The sequence below is a fragment of the Lithobates pipiens genome, unplaced genomic scaffold (assembly GCF_037356315.1).
Source record: "Lithobates pipiens isolate NorthernLeopardFrog02 unplaced genomic scaffold, aLitPip1_a1.2 Scaffold_30, whole genome shotgun sequence".
Classification (NCBI taxonomy): Eukaryota; Metazoa; Chordata; class Amphibia; order Anura; family Ranidae; genus Lithobates; species Lithobates pipiens.
In genome coordinates this window covers 87,315,741-87,339,682 of record NW_027507791.1, presented here as the reverse complement: position 1 = coordinate 87,339,682, position 23,942 = coordinate 87,315,741, and the positions used below count along the sequence as shown (strand labels likewise).

At 43.2% G+C, this 23,942-nt stretch overlaps 1 protein-coding gene across 1 annotated transcript in view; it reads right to left on the bottom strand.

The window, feature by feature from the left end:
* Nucleotides 1–23,942, bottom strand: part of CDAN1 (codanin 1) — a 100,031-nt gene that overhangs the window by 75,147 nt on the left and 942 nt on the right. The window contains exons 2-4 of the mRNA XM_077464566.1: nt 13,832–14,526; nt 9,913–10,119; nt 2,968–3,149 (exon numbers count right to left, since the gene is read on the bottom strand). Of these exons, the coding sequence (XP_077320692.1) occupies nt 2,968–3,149; nt 9,913–10,119; nt 13,832–14,526 (1,084 nt within the window). The remainder of the gene's footprint in view (nt 1–2,967; nt 3,150–9,912; nt 10,120–13,831; nt 14,527–23,942) is intronic.

Genomic DNA, 23,942 nt, shown 5'->3' with positions numbered 1-23,942 from the left:
GCTCTCGCTGGCCGGGACCCGGCTCCGAATGCAGGGACATGACGCTGACCTGCAGCGACCCCCGCCCGCTAACCCGAGCCACCTCCGGAGCAACACAAAGCAGTATCCGGGCACAAAGACGCGCGCCTCCTGAGGGTTCTAACTCCCCTGAGATGGAGAGCCTGGGACACCGGGATCCCCCCCCCCCCCAGGGGCTGCTGGCTGGTCACAGGACATCTAAAAACAAACGGCAAGCCTGCACTCCTCAACCCTGGAGAGAGCACAGCTCCCTGGTTCCAGGCACATGCTTCCACCATGGAGGAAACACAATAACAAACACAATTCAGCATGGTGGAAGAGGGGTTTTTAAAGTCGGCATGTGTTTCCTGAGAAGAAGGTGGAGCTACGCTCTCTCCAGGGTTGTCCTGAAAAGCGATTTGAGAAAAATTGTCCTAAAAATCTTGATAAAATCTAGTCTACCTTTACCCTACGCGTTCGGTTCTTTATCCACCTTTACCTGCGCCCCTTACCTTTCCAACCCTCTGCAGTTTGGTGAATGCTAGCTTATAGTATTTTCTGCCCGTCAGATCTTCTACACATTTGTTAATCAGGAGTAAATCAATAGGATTTTATTAGGCTGTTCTTATGCTTAGAACACCTTTTGAGTCCTTTCACCAGTGTTTCTACAGGTCTACGGTGGTCTATACACATGTCCTCCCTGTGGATTACTATGTGAACAATATGCTGCAGAGTTTGTATTTGCTTATATTCATCTCCAATAAACAGTTACTAAAAATAGTAAAAAAAAAAAAAAAAAAAATGATTTTAACCACTTCCCATCCGGAAGGTTTGCTCCCCTTCCTGAACAGGCCAGTTTTTTTGTGATACAGCACTGTGTTACTTTAACTGACAATTGCGATATTAACCACTTACGGACCACCCGTCGCAGTTTTACACCGGCTGTTTGGAGGAGGATATCGTCGTTATGGCAGTAGCTAGCTGCCATAAACCCGGTATCCTCCTTTTCAGCGGGTGGGCCGCTACAAAATAAAAGTGGCCTCTGCGGAGGATTTGCCATGAGATCACGTTTAGCAGTAACAGGAGAGGGCCCCCCGCTGCAATCCGGTGCCCTCCGCCGCTTACCAGAGCCATCGGCAGCGGCGGAGGCAATCGCATCCTCTTGCTGGCTCAGTATGGAGACGAGTGAGGGGAAAATGGCCCCCACTAGTCTCCATAAAATTGCTGCGTGGAAGCGATGTCAAAACGCCACTTCCACCCACAGCTCTTAAAGGGAAATTTTCTTTTTACATTTTTTTTTTTTTATTTAGTCTAAATATGAGACCTGAGGTATTTTTGACCCCAGATCTCATATTTAAGAGGTCCTGTCATGCTTTTTTTCTATTAAAAGGTATTGCTTACATTCCTTGTAATAGGAATAAAAGTGACTTTTTTTAACAGTGTCAAAATAAAAAGGTAAAATAAGAAAAAAAAATTAAAATATGAAAACTGTGTTCAAACCACAAATGTGAGGTAACGCTGCGATCGGTAGAGTGAGAGCAATAATTCCAGCCTTAGACCTCATCTGTAACTCAAAACCTGTAGAATTTTTGAAACCTTGCCTATGGAGATTTTTAAGGGTAAAAGTTTGTCGCCATACCACGAGCGGGCGCAATTTTGAAACATGACATGTTAGGTATCAATTTACTAGTCATAACATTAACTTTCCCAATATAAAATAAATTGGGCTAACTTTACTGTTGTCTTATTTTTTAATTAAAAAAAAGTGCTTGTAAGGCCGCGTACACACGCGGGGACTGTTCGCCCAACTTTGTCCGTCAAACAGTTTCGGCAAACAGTCCGCTCAAAATTAGCATGGACGGACATGGCCACACACGACGAACGAACAGTTTGCTGAAACCGTGCGCGATGACGTGAACGGCACGTACGACGGGACGAAAAATACGACGTCCTATACACTGCATTATAACTTTCGGCGTGTTAAGCCTTTCTGAGCATGCGCGGAACTTAGTTTGTCGAACAAGCCTACACACGGGCGGACTGTTCGCTCAAACAAGGTTTCAGCGGACAGTTTTACGGAATTTCCGAAAAACCTTGTTCGTCAAACTGTCCGCTGAAACTGTCCGCTGAAAACCCACACACGAGCGGACTGTCCGCCCAAACACTGTTCAGCGGACAAAGTTGGGCGAACAGTCCGCCCGTGTGTACGCGGCCTAAGACTGCTGCTCAATTATGGTGTGACAGAAAGTATTGCAATGACCGCCATTTTATTCGCTAGGACGTTAGAAAAAAAAGTAATTCTAAGTAATTTTCTAGCAAAAAAAACAAAAAACTGTTTTTAACTTGAAAACAATAAATCCCAGAAAGAGGCTCGGTCCTTAAGTGGTTAAGGCGGGCAAATCAGACACCTGACCCGTTTTTTTGGGGGGGAATAAGTAATATTATTACAGTGATTAATGCTAAAAAACATGCACTGTCACTGTACTGACACTAGCAGGGAAGAGGGTTATCAGGGGCGATCAAAGGGTTAACTGTGTGCCTAGCAAATGTTTCAGTGTAGTGGGGGAGGTGCTTTTACTAGTGAAAGACATGGATCGGTGTTTCTGCTTTACAGAAACACAGGATTCATGTCTTCTGTACTGAAAGAATGACAATCTGCCTCGTTTACCTAGGCAGACTGGCATACAGCCAGTGTACCGATCAATCAGCAGGTGTTGACGGACAACAGGTACACTGGACCCGTTGTGTAAAGTAACACCGTGAGCGAGACACTTAAGTCCAAAACCCAGAAGTGCAGACTCACAGTAAATCTGCTATGGGGCGGTCGGCAAGTGGTTGAATCCAAATCCTTGGAATTCCTATCCATTAACATTTTACAACATAAGCCAACATAAAAAGACTATATCTTTCGGGGTGGCTCCACAACAGCTTTAAATAACAGTCAGAAATAAAATGCAAGAAAATAACTACCTGTAATACAAGATGAATACAGTTTAGCAAGGATTTCTAGTCGTTTCTGACAGGACACCTTGCCAGGGTCAGCATACATCAGCAGATCCGATGAAACACTGGAGTTTCGGTTGTAGCTCTGTTTGGTGGGAGTTATGGGGTCTAAGGCCAATGGAGATGAAGTCTGCTGCAGTAATTTGGACCTAAAAAGAAAATCAGACTCTGCATCATGATTGCACAAGGATTCTATTCCCAGAGATTTTATATACAGTAGCAAGAAAAAGTATGTAAACCCCTGTGGAATTAACTGTTTCTGAAGTCATTTGCCATAACACAACAAATAATTCTACTTTCTTGTGTCTTTACTTATTAAAAACATTCACAGTGCTGGAGGAAAAGTTAACCCCTGACATTAAAGTGGTTGTAAAGGCAGAAGGTTTTAAAAATTCTTCTGTGTGCAACTCCTCTCTAAATGCATACCTAAGCCTGATCTTAATCCAGTGATAGGCACAAGAACTAGGGCTGCAACTAATGATTATTTTCATAATCGATTAGTTGGCCGATTATTGTTTCGATTAAAATCGGTTAATAACCTTTAACACAAAAAAAGTGGGTTAAATTGCCGTACGTTTTCAACCACAGTGATGGGAAAATTTGGAAATAGAAAACTTCTTAGTCAAAAGAATTTTCAGACAATGTATGTGGTTTTCAGTCAGAAATTACATTCATTTTAAAAACAGAATGTTAAAAACAAGTGAAAATTTCAAAAAAATTCTTTCAGCGAATGTACAAAGATTTTTCATATGAATATTCTCGCCTGAAAATTGATCTGTGTGGCCAGCAGAAGGCTCCTGCTGGCCACAAACCTATGCAGTTTGCTTTTGATCTGTTTCTGCCGTGCTTTTTGCTGTAAGTTTTGATTTTTGCGCACGTTAAACACAAATTGCTTCAAAAACGCAATACATGCTTTTCTGCTGCTTCTCCATTGAAGTGTATTGAACCAATAAAGAAGCATTTCGCGTTAAAAGTCCCTGACCCTTTCAGATGTGAACGTGTCCCATAGGAAACCATGTAAATGAACTGTAGTGCATTTCTGCAAAAAGCACCAATAAACACATAGTTGCGAACCAGGTTTAAAGTGGTTGTAAACCCTTACAAACCACTTTGACCTACAGGTAAGCCTAGATTAAGGCTTACCTGTAGGTCCAAGCAATATCTCCTAAACCTATATGGTTTAGGAGATATTTGCCCAAAAACGGGCACCGCTGTCTATGGCGCATGCGCCGTAGACAGCGGCGCGCAGGCGCACTGAGTGCAGCAGTTCCAAGAATGGAGCTGCCGCATTTGTCGACTCCCGTGCGCATGCGCGGGAGTGACGTCATCGCGGCTTCGCCGAATGACAGCGGCGGAGCTGCGAGACCCCACCAACAAGATGGATGCGGCGGACTACAGGGGACAGCGGCGACTTTGCTGGCTCCTGTGTCAGGTAAGTGACACATAATGAGCTACTATGCGATGCATAGTAGTCCATTATGCTTTACCTTTGCAGGGAAAAAAAAGAGGAAGTAAACTCATCAGGGTTTACTTCCTCTTTAAGACGTTTAGTAACATAATGGGGTTAAAAAAAAAACTAAAATTAGCCCTTTATAGTAGAAAAAAGCAGATAATCACTACTGTAAGGGGTTTCTTTTTTTTACTGTAGAACAGTAAGTGTAAAAGGGCTAATTTTAGTTTTTTTAACCCTATTATGTTACTAGACGATTAATCGATTATGAAAATAGTAATCGATTAATTTCATAATCAATTAGTTGTCGATTAATCAATTAGTTGTTTCAGCCATAACAAGATCCAAGGCTCTCTCCCTCCTCATTGGCTGCTGTCAATCAAAGCCAGTGGCGAGGGAGCAGGGGGATGGGCTGGCTCTGCAACGAGCAAGTGCTCCCTTAGCAATGGTCAACAATTAATTGTGAATGCTGTGCAGTCTGATCCAGAACTACTGAAAGCACTTTCTTGAAGTTATTGCTGCCAAAGGAGGTTTGACCAGCTATTAAAGTGATTGTAAAGCTTTGTTTTTCAGGTGTTTCTTGGATCTCCCACAGGATTTTCCAGGAGAGAAGTGGCTTCTTTGCTGCCCTTCTTGACACCAAGCCATCCTCCAAAGGTCTTCACCTCACTGCGCATGCATATGCACTCACACCTGCCCGGTGTCTTTCGTTAGGAAGCTTTGCACTAGTGGTAGACCGATCTCCCGTAGCTGAATCAACTGTAGGAGACAGTCCTGGCACTTCCTGAACTTTCTTGGGCACCATGAAGCCTTCTTCAGAAACAATTGAACTTCTGTCCTTGAAGTTCTTGGTGAGCCGATAAATGGTTGATTTGGGTGCAACCTTAGTGGCAGCAATTTCCTTGCCTGTGAATCTCTTTTTGTGAAAAGCAAGGATGACTGCGGGTAATAGGGAATTTATTAAGCCATTTGCAAATGTTTAATCTCTATGCAGCTTTGCCTTTACACAAAGATCTTTTTGTGGTGCATCTTTTTCTAGTTTGTGACAGTTTGCACCGGAAGTGCATATACGGCACTAAGGCAGGGTTCAGCACGGTGCTGCAGCACATGAGATTCAGTATGGCACATAACTGGATTCACTCGACCAGCGGATCCCAGCCCAAGAATCTTTTTACCTATATGCTGAATCTGTGTACGTTTTTAGAAACGCTTAATTCAATAAACCATCATACCATTTTACACTGTGGATAATCTTCTCTTCTTTATGGGACATCCATGAGAGCGATTAGGAACCAACACAGTCTGCCATGACCCTATTCTCACCTCTTTCAAATGATGGATTTTCCATGATTTGTAATTCCATGCTCATCTAGACTCATATAGTGAAGGAGTCTAGGGATCTGGTAAGCGTACATCTTTCTTCAATTATGGTGAAAGGTGCACTCGGGTGAATGGTTGTTTATTATCTTTTTGGACACATTTTCAAAGACTTCTGCATTTACCACTTACCCATATTTGAAACCATTTTTTGGACTGAGGTTTGTTATTTAATGTGTATGAACCACATTACTATTCACTTAGTGTGGTAATTTAATGCTTTCACACAGTTTGTTCTGTTATTGCCAGCAGTGTTTTGGTCATTTATAGTTTTTGTTTTCGTCTGCACAATAACAATTTTCAACTTACTATAGGTTTCTTTTTTCATCTGGTGATCTGGCCAGTACCGTATATACTCGAGTATAAGCCGAGATTTTCAGCCTCTTTTTTGAGGCTGAAAGTGCCCCCCTCGGCTTATACTCGAGTCATCGCTGTCTGCCCGCTCGATCAGCGTGTCGAGCAGACAGACAGCGGCCATTCTATTCAAAAGCCGCGCCTCCGGCGCCGCCTTCGCCTGTGATAGGCGGAACACTGAATTTCCCAGCAGCCTGTGTTCCGCCTATCACGGACATCGTATCATCCTCGTACTACGGACGAGGATGATACGACGTCTGTGATAGGCGGAACACAGGCTGCTGGGAAATTCAGTGTTCCGCCTATCACAGGCGAAGGCGGCGGCGCAGCTTTTGAACTTTACAATGGCCGCCGACGAAGAGGGCACGGGACGGCACGGCACGGGACGGGACGGGACGGGGGCAAGGCAAGGCAAGGCAAGGCAAGGCAAGGCACGACACGGGACGGATGCAAGGCGGCAAGGCACGGGACGGAGGCAAGGAGGCAAGGCACGGGACGGAGGCTCGGGACAAAGGTAGGCTGGACACACACACACACACACACACACACACACACACACACACATGGATGGAGACACACACAGGGATGGATGGATGGATGGAGACACACACACACAGGGATGGATGGATGGATGGAGACACACACACACAGGGATGGATGGATGGAGACACACACACACAGGGATGGATGGATGGATGGACACACACACACACAGGGATGGATGGACGGACACACAGGGATGGATGGACGGACACACAGGGATGGACGGACACACAGGGATGGACGGACACACAGGGATGGACGGACACACAGGGATGGACGGACACACAGGGATGGACGGACACACACACAGGGATGGACAGGCATGTCTCACCCTCGGCTTATACACGAGTCAATAAGTTTGCCAGTTTTTTTGGGGGTAAATTGGGGGCCTCGGCTTATATTCGGGTCGGCCTATACTCGAGTATATACGGTAAGTCTGTTTTTCAAACAAACAAGCTCTCCAGCAGAATGCATCAGTTACAGGGATGTGACCAACCATTTGCCACTGGCAGGGGTGCTTAAAATGGGCAGCTTTTAATTTATGTAAAACCTTTATTATAAAAAGGAAAAAAAACAGTTTACTGTACCTGCTTATTGTGCCATATTAGGCCTATATGTATATTTGGTTAAAAAAAAAAAAAATCCCAATAAGTGTATATTGATGAGTTTATGTAAACATAGCATCTCCAAACTTTTTGAAATACTAGTAATCAGAGACTTATAGCAGGACTGCGATATTGCGGCGGATAGACACTTGACAGGAACCAGTGACACTAATATACACACACACACACACACACACACTCCCCCCCCCCTCCTTCCCATCAATCTTCTGGGACATGCCACAGGTCCCAAGAGATGTCCCTGGCATTCAGGACTCTGTCACAGCTGGGTGCCCACACGTGCAATGCTGGCAGAGAGGAGAGGGAGAGAATTGAGGCTTCAGATGGCCGCATCACTGGACCGAAGGGACAGATAGGTGAGTGTGTGTTTATTAAAAGTCTGCACCTACACTTTTTGTAACTGCTGACTTTTAATAAGCACATAACCGGCTAGAATTCCGCTTTAAAGACTAAACCTTTTTCTGACGCTTGTTGCTTACAAGTTAAAATCTGTATTTATTGCTAGAGAAACCCCCAGACATTATATATATATATTTATATTTTTTGAAGAGAACATAGAGAATAAAACGGCGGTTGTTAGCTACGGACACCGAATGCTGGACTCGGGAGCGCGCCCGCAAGGTAACCCCTCCGGGAGAGCTCTTTTCGTAGGGGGTTATCTGACGCGGGGAGGAGCCGTGAGAGCCAAGGGACCCCAGAAGTCAGTGTTCGGATCCACTCTGTGCTAAACGATCTGCACAGTGGAGGCAAGTGTGAATGGTTATTTAAAAAAAAAAAAAAAAAAAAAAAAAAAAAAAAAAAAAAAAAAATATATATATATATATATATATATATATATATATATATATATATATATATATATATATATATATATATATATATATATATATATATATATATATATATATATATATATATATATATATATATATATATATATATATATATATATATATATATATATATATATATATATATATATTAGAGGTCGACCGATATATCGGCCGATATTTGCCGTTTTTAAATAATCGGCATCGGCCGATTCTGCCGATAAAAAGCCGATTTAGAACTACAGCGGGACTTTGAAATGACTTCTGTAAGAAGTCAGTGTAAGTTGTCTGAGTCGTCATAGCAACGTCTTTCCTCCTCTCTGGGCAGGCTGCCAAGAAAAGAACTAAATGATACAATGTTTACACTGAATGAATGAAATAATCTCTGTGTGTAGAAGTTCTCAGTTTAACCATTTAAAGACTAAATCTTTTCTGACACTTGTTGCTTACAAGTAAAAATCCTGTATTTTCTGCCAGAAAATCACTTAGACCCCCCCAAAAATTATATATATTTTTTTAGCAGAGATCCTAGGGAATAAAATAGCGGTTGTTGCAATATTTTATGTCACACGGCATTTGCACAGAGGTCTTTCAAATGCATTTTTTTGGGAAAAAAATACACTATTTAAAAATAAAATAAAAACAGTAAAGGTAGCCCATTTTTTTTTTTTCGTCCAAAAGTTTTGACTACCTGTTTTTATTTAATACATAGGTTTTTTTTTTTTTTTTTTTTTTATCTAGATCATACATACAAGTAAACTGATTGGAGGTTTGTTTTGTTTAATAAATGTTTAAATGTAAGAAATTTTCTGTATCACTTATGAAGGCTGCTTTCACACTGGAGCGGGCAGGCGTTGATGGTAAAACGCAAGTTTTAGCGTCTCTTTACCATCATTTTAGCGGTGCTATTTGGCTGCTAGTGGGGCACATATAACCCAGCTAGTGGCCAAGGAAGAGGTTAAATGTGCCCATGAAGCACTGCTGCCAAATCGCATTGCATGCGCTTTGGCAGTGGTGCCCATTCATATCAATGGGCAGGAGTGGTGGAGGAGCGGTATACACCACTCCAAACGTGCTGCTTGCAGGACTTTTTTTTAAGATCCTGCCAGCGCATCGCCTCAGTGTGAAAGCACTCTGTCTTTCACACAGACTGCAGGGGAGCCGTTTTGCAGGCACTTTACAGGCGCTATTTTTAGCCCAAAAGCGCCTGAAAAACGCCCCAGTGGGAAAGGTGTGTAAGATCAAGGGGGATTAAAAAAAAAATAATAAATAAAAAAGGAAAAAAATAATAAATAAAATAAAATCGGCCTAACGTATCGGCCCAAAAAAATCGGCATCATATATCAGCTATCGGCCGCCATGATTTCTAAATATCGGCATCGGCCAGAGAAAAACCCATATCGGTCGACCTCTAATATATATATATATATATATATATATATATATATATATATATATATATTTGAAGCTTTACAATCACTTTAACAGTAAAGTTAGCCCAATTTTTTTGTATAATGTGAAAGACGATGTTACACCGTGAGAATCGTGATCTTTAAAAGTGACGCAGTTCCTGGAGTTTCTCCCCAATATCAACATAATTGCCAAATAAACAGGCCCATAGCAGAAATTGCTCTGATCCACAAGGAATATTGCAAGTGTGAAGTGATTAAGGACACAGAAAAAAAACACCTACTTCCAAACCAAAATATTCCTCAACTGACCAAACCAATTTTACCTTTCTTTGCGCAGTATCGCCCTCTCTTCCCGTAAACTGCTGGCATCAGGAGTGCATACTCCTTCCTGAACACTGGTAAACACCTCCATACTTGGGTGGCTGCGGTCTATGTTAGAAGTGCTGACTGGAGTGGAGGTAAAACATATCCTAGATTTGGAATTATCATTAAGAGGAGTCGGATTGATCCTTCGCGATGGTTTTGATTTGCTGAGGGAAACAAAAGTTAAAAAGGATTCAGAAATACTCATTTAAAACCCAAGTGAACTTTTAGTTTAACTACTTACTGTAACAGGTGTAATGGTTATGATAGACCAGAACTATAGACCAGAACTGCTTACAGCAGGCTGGCTCAGTAACCCTTATGTCCACTGCATTTGCTAGGGCTGTAAGCTTATAAAAGAATCCTGGAGGGGGAAAAAAATTCCCATGCAGTGGGGCTGTGCCCACACTGTATGGGTAAACTGCTCGATTTTCCCTAGACACGAGGAAAGCAGAGATATACTTATATAATCCACAGATCTTCTGATCCCTACCGTTCATCCACCCAATGATCTTATGCATGGACTGTTCCTAATGTCGTCATGCCCATAGACAAGCTCTGGGCCTGAAAATGGTAGGAACAGTCCACTGCTGGATGTGGGGGAGGAGTTTTCCGGAGGAGTTAACCCATGCAGTACAGACACAGCCTCACTGCATGGGAGAAAACATTTTTTCCCCTCGAGTTCTTCTTTACTGACGCTTGAACTTCCATGAACATATACCCAAGCAGTACCTGACACTTTGCTCTAATGTGCAACGCATGCAATTGACAGCTAACCAGCAGATAATCACATCTACAAAATCTGTAAAATACGGCTGCTCCTGTACACAGCTATGTAGATGTGATGGTTGTCTGCACTAGTTCACAGCGTTACAGGCAGCAGCCACTTCATTATCCATCATGCAAGCATCGCTTCGCCAACCGATGAGCCGACTAGAGAGGTACCTAATTGCTACCTAACATTATTGACATCATGGAAAATGATAGCTGGGACTTGTAGATAGCAGAAACAGGAGAAGCTGCTGTCAAACAGGAAGCATTTGAGCAGAATTTGCAAATAGGAAATACTGTTCACCTACAATTCAGAATAAAATACAAAGTAACAGTATTACTTTGTATTTACTCTGTTTTATTCATATGAAGACCAAAGGGATTAAAGAGCCTTTCAAAAATATCCACTGCCTTGGTGATTTTTGTTTTCTTGCATTACAACCTGAAATCATGATGACATCACTCCCGCACATGTGGGCGGAAGCACTCCATTACGACAAGGATCTCTGAAGTTCTGGCAGGATACGCCGCACCCTCATAGCGCATGCGCAGCTGACGTCAGCGGCTGCATGCAGAGTAAATATTTCCTAAACTGTACAGGTTTAGGAAAAATGTATTTTACCTATGGGTAAGCCTCATTATAGGCTTACCTGTAGGTAAAAATCACCAAGCGGGCAATACAAGCGCTTTAAAGTTTGGTGGGGGGCCTTTTTTTGGCAGGTCTGTAGTAGGGCCATATTTCCATTTTGGTATCATGGATTTGATGGAGCTCAAAGCTTGTGATTTTTTTATTAAATTTTTTCAACCCTAATCTATACATTTTTACAACTTTGTGTCTGACCTGTTTGGAGAGCACCTTGGCTAAAGCCCCATACACACTATCAGATTATCTGCTGAGTTTTTCCTTCAGATTTACCAAATCCATGTAGTAGAAGGGCCAGCCTGATTGCATACACATTGAAACTCCTAAGGTTTGTCCTCATATTATATGGTTTTGGTAAATCTGAAGGAAAAACTCAGCAGATAATCTGATAGTGTGTATGGGGCTTTATGGTGTTGCATGCAGACTTGGGGGCCTATCAGAACAGGTGTATTGTATTTATAATGATGACATGTGAAACTGCACACAGGTGGACCTTATGTAATCATCTAATTATACGAGCAGCTTTCAAGTCAAACCAGGACTTTGGAGTTGAGGCTGGGTTCACACTGCTGCGGGGGGAGATCCGGATGTGATTCGCACCGCAAATCACATCCGATCTCCGTAGCGATGCGAGTTCAGCCATACAGATAGTATGGCTGAATTTGCATTGCTCCCGCAGCAAACTCGCACGGGACCCTTTTTTGGGTCCGCAACAGAATCGGATCGCATGGGGGTTCACACCATGCGATCCGATTCCTGTGCGAGTCGGCAGATCGCACTGCGATATGCGGACGGATCTGGGGGTGTCATTAACATATCATTGACACTCCCAGCCGTCCGCATAGGGCAGTGTGAACTGCCGGCGGGAGTCATGCGATGCGGGAAAACGCCGCGGATTCGCAGCGGTGTGAACCCGGCCTTATACAATAAAAGAACAAATTTAAAGGAGTGGAAACTGCATTTATTATTCAACATACTCCCCTGCCACATTTATACACTGATCCCTGGAAAGCTTCGGCATAGAAAGATTAGTCAGTACCCCTGAACCATCCTAGGACAGCCTAGGAGGATTGTGTTCACTGCTCCCACTGAGATTCACAATTTTACAACAGGTTATGCGTCGATTGTTCAGGATCAGGCGTTTCACTTGCTGAAATATCAAAGGCATGACTTCTGTGGGCTGGGATCACCACTAAAGGATGTACGGGAAACTTTGAAACGTTTACACCATTCAATGGTCTTACTGCGGCTGAGCGTCTAATGACTGTACTGGGCTTGAAATCTTCTGTAGATATCCGTGGGCTTTACGCCTTAGCTCACAAGACATTTCATCACTACACGCTTTTCCATGCACGCACTAACACTGTTGTCTGCCATCTTGATTAACAGTCTCTGGAATTGGCCCGCGACGTGTGGGCCACCTATCAGTCAAAGGTCACACTTGCCACTTACTACTGCGTGTAGTACTAAGTGGAAAGTGTGTCCTTACTACTAGCATCCCTTTTTATACCTGTAAAATTAAAAGTTCTGGTTTCACTTGAACACTCCTCAAAGGACTTCAGAACCAAACTGGTTTGACCACATCTTATCTAGGGAGTTTATAGCTAAGGGGAATGATTACTTATGCACACAAAATTTAAGCTTTGTGTAACAATAAAAAACGCACTATAAGTAGGCATATTGTGTAATTCGACTGTTACAAAGTCCCAAAAATCCATTTTAATTCAAAGTTGTTAATGCAACAAAACAGTAAATACACCAAGGGGGGGAATATTTTTATAAGACCCCTTTCACACCACACCGCCCATAGCGTCGGCGGTAAAAAGCTGCTATTTTAAGCAGTGTTTTCCCGCTGGATTTGCAGCACATTTCGGCAGCTAGCGGGATGCTTTTACCTCCCGATAGCGGCCGAGAAAGGGTTAAAACCGCCAGCAATACGCCGCAATAGCGGTGTTTTGCCGGCGGTATTACAACGCTGCCCCATTGATTTCAATGGGGAGCAGCGGTGGAGGAGCGGTAAACACACCTCTCCAAAGAAGCTGATGGCAGGACTTTTCCCTGACGTCCTGCCAGCGCACAGCTGTAGTGTGAAAGCCCTCGGGCTTTCACACTACACACAATGGTGCAGCTTTTTTAGGGCGGATTGCAGGCACTATTTCTAACGCTATAGTGCCTGCAAAACGCCCTGGTGTAAAAGGGGTCTAAGGCTCTATACTTGAATTCATGCTCTGGCAGCTAGGTATTGGGCGAGTGAGAACTAAGAGCACAAAAACAGGTACCATTACTGATTTAAACAAAGTTTAATAGGGCTTTAAGCACAAAATTCAAGACCCTACCATGTATGACCTGTTTGTCAATGGTAAAATTACTTTTTTTCTATTGACTGTGGAAGAAAAGACATGGGAGCACAATATGTTTATCTCTACTAAATATGCAGTTAAAATGTAAATGGGAAAACAATTTACCTCGCAGATTCACAAGATGCACCCATAGGTGGAAACTCTTCCAAGTTGTTTATATTTAGATGAGATGCTGGAGGACTACTAGTATTTATAGACACTTGCTTTCCGTTTGCACTCCATGTATTTTTTTCTCCTTGCAATTCATTTTCAATCGATCTTCTACTTTGGTCTTTAGGCACATGGCGGCCAGATGAATTGTTCTTTTTCCGACCACGGCGAGCAGTCTGTCCTTCTGGCGTCAAAACCAAGAAATTACCAAGAACCGCTTTCTGCGCTGAACGTTTTTCATTGTGAGGAGCAACAGGACTGCAGCTTGAATTTGGACTAGTTTGCGTAAAAGCCCTACTTGAAGAATTTGTTAGGTTGGATCTGTTCATAAAAGAGGAGTCACTGTTGGTTGAATTTGGAGAAGCAAAACAATGTTCCGAAGCACCGGAGCTATTGGGAGTTTGTGCAAACAGCTGGACTCTACTCCCTCGATGACCTGAAAGCTGGCTTGATCTCTTCTCCAGGATAGTCCTTTGGCTACTGGAGCCAACTGGTTTGGGGACAGTCTTAGAATTTGGGGTTTTTGCTGGAGTTGATGGTCCATTACTTAAAACCTCGCTGGTCTGTTCTCGAAGAAAGTTGAGCAGATAGGGAACAAAGTCTTTCCGCAAAAAGTGAAGTGGAGCAAGTTTGAAATCAACAGGACTCTCCTAAGCAAACAAACATTAACAATCAAAAAACAAAAAAAAATTAAATAAACTTAAGGTCCCCCCCCCCTTTTAATCACTTTAACTCCAGGCCTTTAGCTCCAGGATCTGCACTCTTTTTTTCTCAATTTTTATTACCAGCAATTGTTTTGTTTACATTCAGCTCTCAGCGGGGAAACCCGCTATACACTGCCGGTTAAGGACACCAACGGGCCGCCCACAAAGGGAAATAAAAATGGAAACTGCCTGGTGCTTAGCAGCATTTAGGAGCTGTCAGCATTTTTTTCTGCTGGTGGCAATCGCTCCCAATAAAATTGTGTGCATGAACACATAGGATAACACTATTTGCTTCGAAAAGCAGAAAAAAAAAAACCCTCTCAAAAGCCGCTGCTAGGAGAGTTTTTATTTTAACCACTTGCCGACAGCTGCACGCCGATATAAGGTGGCACAATGGCAGCTGTGGACACATGGGCATACCTGTATGCCCCCTTTAAGAGGCAGGGGTAGCAGGCATGTGTGCCGTGTACGGCGTGACTATGTCCGCCGCAGTATTCTCGCAGCGTAACCTCTTTCACATTAAAACAAAAACAAAAAATTGGGCTAACTACTGTTTTGGTTTATTTTTCATTGAAGTGTATTTTTTCCCCAAAAAATTGCATTTAAAAGACCGCTGGGCAAATACAGTGTGACATAACATATTGCAGTAATTGACATTTTATTCCCTAAGGTCTCTGCTAAAATATATATACTGTTTGGGGGTTTCAAATAATTTTCTAGCAAAAAATATTGATTTTAACTTAAACAAGTGTCAGAAAAAGATTTAGACTTTAAGTGGTTAAACTTCCTGCATTTACACTTGTTTAAAAACTTGGTAGACTGCCTGGATTTTTTCTTTACACACAGAAGTTTCCCTTTGATCTAAGAAGGAAGAGTAAGGGTCCTTTCACATGGGGCGGATCAGTGCTGATCCGCCCCGTGGATATCCGTTTTAGAGGTCGACCGATATATCGGCCGATATTTGCAGTTTTTTAAATAATCGGCATCGGCCGATTGTGCTGATAAAAAGCCGATTTAGAACTACAGCAGGACTTAGAAATTACTTCTGTAATAGAAGTCAGTGTAAGTTGCCATAGAAACGTCTTCCTCCTCTCTGGGCAGGCTGCCAAGAAAAGAACAGAAAGATACAATGTTTACACTTGAATGAATGAAGTCATCTGTGTGTAGAAGTTCTCAGTTTAACCATTTAAAGACTAAATCTTTTCCGACACTTGTTGCTTACAAGTAAAAATCCTGTATTTTCTGCCAGAAAATCACTTAGACCCCCCCAAAAATTATATATATTTTTTTAGCAGAGATCCTAGGGAATAAAATAGTGGTTGTTGTAATATTTTATGTCACACGGCATTTGCACAGAGGTCTTTCAAATGCATTTTTTTGGGAAAAAAATACACTATTTAAAAAATAAAAATAAAATAAAAACAGTAAAGTTAGCCCATTTTTTTTTTTCGTCCAAAAGTTTTGACTACCTGTTTTTATTTAATATATAGTTTTTTTTTTTTTATCTAAATCATACATACAAGTAAACTGATTGGAGGTTTGTTTTGTTTAATAAATGTTTAAATGTAAGACATTTTCTGTATCACTTATGAAGGCTGCTTTCACATTGGAGCGGGCAGGCGTTGATGGTAAAACGCAAGTTTTAGCGGCTCTTTACCATAATTTTAGCGGTGCTATTTGGCTGCTAGTGGGGCACATATAACCCAGCTAGCGGCCAAGGAAAAGGTTAAATGCGCCCATGAAGCACTGCTGCCAAATCGCATTGCATGCGCTTCGGCAGTGGTGCCCATTCATATCAATGGGCAGGAGTGGTGGAGGAGCGGTATACACCACTCCAAACGTGCTGCTTGCAGGACTTTTTTTTTTTAAGATCCTGCCAGCGCATCGCCTCAGTGTGAAAGCACTCTGTCTTTCACACAGACTGCAGGGGAGTAATTTTGCAGGCACTTTACAGGTGCTATTTTTAGCCCAAAAGCGCCTGAAAAACGCCCCAGTGGGAAAGGTGTGTTAGATCAAGGGGGATTAAAAAAATTAATAATAATAAAAAAGGAAAAAAATAAAAAAAATCTGCCTAACATATCGGCCCAAAAAAATCGGCATCATATATCGGCTATCGGCCGCCATGATTTCTAAATATCAGCATCGGCCAGAGAAAAACCCATATCGGTCGACCTCTAATCCGTTTGCTCAGCGGGGATCACTCCGTTGATCCCCGCTGAGCAGGGAGATGACAGGTCCATCTCTGCACACTGCGCAGGGACAGACCTGTGACAGCGCCGATCTCCCCATGGGAGATCGGATGACGACGGGCCGCAGTGTCCATCGTCACCCGATCCGATGACAGATGGAAAAATAGCTTTTTCCTCCGTCACACTTTTTCGGATCGGAGCAGGTCGGAAGTCAGCGGACATGTCACCGCTGACATCCGACGCTCCATAGAGGTCTATGGAGCATCCGTTCAGGTCAGCCTGAAAAACTGACAGGCGGGCCTGAACGGATCGTCAGTGTGAAAGGGGCCTTAGTTACAATGTTTAATTTTAAAAACTTGGCAGACTACCCAGATGTTTTCTTTTGACAGCTGAGTGAGCAGATATGTCTCCTCACTTGTTTATATGAAAGAATTGGCAAACTCTGCAAAAGAAATCATCAGGGGGGTTGAATCGAGATAACGATTTATTGTGCAGTTCTACTATATAGTGGCAAAAATGTACATGAATCCCTTGGAATTACCTAGTTGCCTGCAGTATACTTGCCATAAAATGTGATCTGATCCTCTTCTAAGTCACAACAGATAAACACAATGGGGTTGATTTTCCATTAGTAAATAAACCCCAATGTGCTTAAAGAGGGATTCCACCTACAAAAAAAAATATTAAAAGCCAGCAGCTATAAATACTACAGCTGCTGACTTTAATAGACACTCACCTGTCCCGGGGTCCAGCGATGTCAGCAGCCGATACCAATCAATCGCTCGGGTCTCGGTTGCTGTCGCCGCCATTCTAGGTGAGGGAGTCAGGAAGTAAAGCGTTGCGGCTTCACTTCCCGGTTCCCTACTGCTCATGCGTGAGTCGCGCAGCGCACTAGGAATGTCTCTCAGACCCGGGTGTGTCCCAGCAGACAGTGCGGCGGGACAGGAAATGGCATAGACTCCCGTGGGAGTCTATGTCCAGAAGTGGGTGCATATGCCTGTCTTAGACAGGTATCTGCACCCCCCCTCCCCCCTGAAAGGTGCCAAATGTGAAACGGGAGAGGGAGAGGGTTCCGATGAGCGGAAGTTCCACTTTAGGGTGGAACCCCAAGTTAAGGCCCCTTTCATACAGATTGACCGATAAAGTCTGTCTGTCATCCACTGCTCTCTGTTGTCCGCTGACACATGATCTGCTAAAAACAGACGGATGGGGATCCGTTTCCATCCGACCACCTCATAGAAAACAGCAGGCTGTGTATGTGTCTGCTCTGCATGGCATAGACTGGACACAGATCCGTGATCCGAACAGGTTACCCCGCTCGGTTGGCACGTGCCGCACTCCGTGGTCTCGGCCTTAGAAAAGGCAGTGGCTTCGGCCTAGCTCTGAAGCGGCGGCCATCTTTCTACACCCAGGCCATTTACACTGCGATTGCTCTGATATGTACAGTGGAGGGGAGAGATCGGTGTCAGCAGCGCTGTGGGCTGCATCTGTAGTGCCCACAGTGCTGCTCTGTGACACCCATCCCTCCATACCCAGCCATACTCTGCGATAGAGGTCGACCGATATTGGTTTATCTCTGGCCGATGCCGATATTAAGAAATCGCTGCGGTCGATGGCCGATATATGATGCCGATTTTTTAGGGCTGATAAGTTAGGCCGATTTTTTTTTTCCCCCTTCATCTCATAAAATCGAACAGACACCTTTCACACTGCGGTGTTTTTCAGGCGCTTTTGGGCTAAAAATAGCACCTGTAAAGTGCCTGCAAAACGGCTCCCCTGCAGTCTGAGTGGAAGCCTGAGCGCTGGCAGGACGTTAAAAAAAAGTCCTGCAAGCAGCATCTTTGGAATGATGTATACTGCTCCTCCACCACTCCTGCCCATTGATATGAATGGGCACCGCTGCCGAAGCTCCTGCAATGCGATTTGGCAGTGATGCTTCACAGGCACATTTAACCCCTTCCTCCACCGCTAGCTGGATTACAAGTGCCCCGCTAGCATCCGAATAGCGCCGCTAAAACTGGCAGCGCTTTACCGTCAACGTCTGCCCACTCCAGTGTGAAAGCAGCTTTAAGTAATACAGAAAATGTCTTACATTTAAACATTTATTAAACAAAACAAACATCCAATCAGTTCACTTGTATGTATGATTCAGATAAAAAAAATTATATATATATATATATATATATATATATATATATATATATATATATATATATATATATATATATATATATATATATATATATATTTTTTTTTTTTATATTACACAAAAACAGGTAATCAAAACTTTTGGATGAAAAAAAATAGGCTAACTGTTTTAGTTTTTTTAGTTTTTTTTTTATAAATTGTGTTTGAAAGACCACTACACAAATACCGTGTGACATAAAATATTGCAACAACCGCTATTTTATTCACTAGGATCTCTGCTAAAAAATATATATATAATTTTTGGGGGTTCCAAGTGATTTTCTAGCAGAAAATACAGTATTTTTATTTGTAAGGATCAAGTGTCAGAAAAGATTTAGTCTTTAAATGGTTAAACTGAGAACTCCACACAGAGTTGAATTCATTCAAAAGTGTAAACATTGTATCTCTTTACTTGGCAGACTGCCCAGAGAGGAAACAAGTCTTCACTGATGTCTTCAGGCAACTTGCATTGACTTCTATTACAGAAGTAATTTGCAAGTTGCACTGAAGAGATCATCTGCCTTTTTTAACAGCGCTAATAGGTAACTGAACCTGCTGTTGCAGCAGTGAAGTGGTCCAGGCCCTGAGGCAGCAAAGCAAGCCCAAATCACAATGTTCACCGCTGGGATGATGTTTTGATGTTGGTAAACCGTGTTTTTTTTTTTTTTTTTTTGCAACATACATAGTGCCAAGTATTCTTCCTAAACAATTCAACTTTTGTTTGATCAATCCACAAAACATTTTCCTAATAGAGCTGCAGTTTGCCAAGGTGATTTTTTTTCAAACTTCAGGTGTAGCATTTTATTTTTTTGGGGAGAGCAGAGGCTTCCTCTATGCCGGTGTTCTTCAAAAAAAATTAAAAAAATTCTGTTTCTGTTATAACATTTTGCAAATAAATCTTTCAGAAATTTAGGCCAAAATGTAGTCTGCTACATTTCTTTGGTGAAAATAATCCAAATCAGTGCATATTATTTAGTCTGTAGGAAAGTTATAGAGTCCACAGACTATGGTATATACAGCTAGGTCCATATATATTTGGACACAGGCGCAATTGTTTTCAGGTATTTACCAAAACATATTGAAGCTATAGTTATATAATGGATATGGGCTGAAAGTGCACACTCTGGTTTAATTTTGGAGTATACACATCCAAATCGGAGGAAGGGTTTAGGAATTACAGCTCAATAGCAGCCATTTTTCAAGGGACCAAAAGTAATTGGACAATTGAAGCAAAAGCCCTTTCATTGCCAGGTGTGGGTTACGCCTTCGTTATTTCATCAATTAAAGTGTTTAAGGAAATAAAATAAGTCTATGCCAGCCCCTCTGGATGGATGAAACTAAGATTAATCTGTACCAGAATGACGGGAAGAAAAAAGTGTGGAGAAGGCTTGGAACAGCTCATAATCCAAAGCACACAATATCATCTGTAGAACATGGCGGAGGCAGTGCGATGGCATGGGCATGCATGGCTCCAGTGGCACTGGGTCATTAGTGTATATTGATGATGTGAAAGAAGACAGAAGCAACCGATTAATTCTGCAGTGTTTAGAGATATACGATCAGCCCAGATTCAGCAAAGTTGATTGGACGGTGCTTCACAGTACAGATGGACAAGGATCCAAAACACACTGCAAAAGCATCCCAGGAGCTTTGGAAGGAAAAGATGATGAACATTCTGGAATGGCCAAGTCAATCACCTGATCTTATCCCAATTGAGCATGAATTTCACTTGCTGAAGGCAAAACTAAAAGACAGAAAGTCCCACAAAGAAAGAACAACTGAAGAGAGCTGCATTTAGAGCCTGGCAAAGCATCAGAAAGGAGGAAACCCAGTGTTTGGTAATGTCCATGGGTTCCAGACTTCAGGCAGTCATTGCCAGTAAAGGATTCTCAAGAAAATATAATAAATTAACGTTTTATTTATAATTATTTTTCCAATTACATTTGAGCCCCTAAAAATGGGGGGCGGTGTATAAAAATGGTTGCAGTTCCTAAATTTGAACTTGATATTTATGTTCAACCCTTGAATTAAAGTTGAAAGTCTACATTTCAAATTCATTTGAATTGCTTCATTTTATTCTGGTGGCATACAGAGCCAAAAGTAAGAAAATTGTGCTTGTGTCCAAATATATATGGTCTAGAGCTGCAGGATTAATCGTTAAAGAATTGAGATTGCGGTTCTACCCCTTCGCGATCTGAACACAGCATTTTCTTGATTCAGTGCAGAGTTCTCTGCTCAAGCCAACAGCTGTCAAAAAAACAAAAACAAACAGGCAGCCTGCCAAGTTTATCACAACATGCTTAGGTGGAGATAAAAAGAAACATTGTAACATTTCGGGTTTTTTTTTTTTTTGATCAAAGGAATGAACTTCTGTCTGTAGATGAGGGCTGTTTAACCACTTAAAGACTAAACCCTTTGCCAATACTTGTTGCTTACAAGTTAAAAATCTGTATTTTTTGCTAGAAAATTACTTAGAACCCCCAAACTTTATATATATATATATATATATATATATATATATATATATATATATATATATATATATATATATATATATATATATATATATATATATATATATATTTTTTTTAGCAGAGACCCTGGAGAATAAAATGGCAGTTGTTGCAATATTAACGTTTTTTTATATTTTTTTGTATAATGTGGAGATAACCTTACGCTGCAAGAATCATGATCTTTATTCCAAACAAAAAAATTGTGATTCTCATTTTAACCAAAATCGTGCAGCTCTAATATGAACCTAACTGTATCTGAAGATTGATCAGTCCTGATGTACTGATGACCTGTCTCATTTCTTGAGGCCCAAAAATGTCAGGATAGTAGAAATATCCCCCAAATGACCCATTTTGAAATGCAGGCAGTCCAAACGGTATGGTGAGTTTTTCTTTTTACATACTGGTCACCAGTGCAGTACAGCATCATCATATAACTGGTGTGGCAGAAATCAAGGGTACATACAAAAAAAAAAATTCAATTTTCTGAGAAATAGATATATATATATATATATATATATATATATTTTTTTTTTTACCACACTTTGACCAAAACAATATAATGTTACCATAGTAGCATTGTATTCCTCTGGGGAAGTGATCAGTATTTTTTTTTTTTTTTTACACATTATGTTTGCATATAGCAATGAGTAGTAGTCACATGGTACTGGCAGTAGGATGGTCCAGTGATCAGTCATTGGCTGTGTCCAATGGACGCAGTTGGTGACAGAGTGCACCACTGTGTGGACTCGTGGGAGGTGTGATCCGGGAGGACGTCATACGACGTCCACCAGGATCAATGAGAAGCCAGCCCCGCTGTCACTCCCCCATATACAGTATAGGAAGGGGGGTGTCTCTGGACAGGTCAGCATACAGTAGGAAGGGAGTCCCAGACAGGTCAGGATACAGTAGAGGGGGTGTCTCTGGATGGGTCAGGATAAAGTAGGGGGGGGGGGTCTCTGGACAGGTCAGGATACAGCGGGGGGGGGGGGGTGTCTCCGGACAGGTCAGGATACAGTAGAGGGGGTGTCTCTGGATGGGTCAGGATAAAGTAGGGGGGGGTCTCTGGACAGGTCAGGATACAGCGGGGGGGGGGGGGGGGGGGGGGTGTCTCCAGACAGGTCAGGATACAGTAGAGGGGGTGTCTCTGGATGGGTCAGGATAAAGTAGGGGGGGGTCTCTGGACAGGTTAGGATACGGGGGGGGGGGGGTGAGTGTCTCCGGACGGGTCAGGATACAGTAGAGGGGGATCTCTGGACGGGTCAGGATACAGTAGAGGGGGATCTCTGGACGGGTCAGGATACAGCAGAGGGGGATCTCTGGACAGATCAGGATACAGCAGAGGGGGATCTCCGGACGGGTCAGGATACAGTAGAGGGGGGGATCTCCGGACGGGTCAGGATACAGTAGAGGGGGATCTCCGGACGGGCCAGGATACAGTAGAGGGGGATCTCTGGACGGGTCAGGATACAGTAGAGGGGGGGATCTCTGGACGGGTCAGGATACAGTAGAGGGGGGATCTCTGGACGGGTCAGGATACAGCAGAGGGGGGTCTCTGGACGGGTCAGGATACAGTAGGGGGGATCTCTGGACAGGTCAGGATACAGTAGGGGGGGGGGATCTCTGGACAGGTCAGGATACAGTAGGGGGGATCTCTGGACAGGTCAGGATACAGTAGGGGGGATCTCTGGACAGGTCAGGATACAGTAGGGGGGATCTCTGGACAGGTCAGGATACAGTAGGGGGGATCTCTGGACAGGTCAGGATACAGTAGGGGGGATCTCTGGACAGGTCAGGATACAGTAGGGGGGATCTCTGGACAGGTCAGGATACAGTAGGGGGGATCTCTGGACAGGTCAGGATACAGTAGGGGGGATCTCTGGACAGGTCAGGATACAGTAGGGGGGATCTCTGGACAGGTCAGGATACAGTAGGGGGGGATCTCTGGACAGGTCAGGATACAGTAGGGGGGATCTCTGGACAGGTCAGGATACAGTAGGGGGGATCTCTGGACAGGTCAGGGTACCGTAGGGGGGGATCTCCGGACAGGTCAGGATACAGTAGGGGGGATCTCTGGACAGGTCAGGATACAGTAGGGGGGATCTCTGGACAGGTCAGGATACAGTAGGGGGGGATCTCTGGACAGGTCAGGATACAGCAGAGGGGGGGTCTCTGGACAGGTCAGGATACAGTAGGGGGGTCTCTGGACAGATCAGGATACAGTGGGGGGGGGTCTCTGGACAGATCAGGATACAGTAGAGGGGGGATCTCTGGACAGGTCAGGATACAGTATGGGGGTGTTTCTGGGCAGATCAGGATACAGCAGAGGGGGGTCTCTGGACAGGTCAGGATACAGTAGGGGGGATCTCTGGACAGGTCAGGATACAGTAGGGGGGATCTCTGGACAGGTCAGGATACAGTAGGGGGGATCTCTGGACAGGTCAGGATACAGTAGGGGGGATCTCTGGACAGGTCA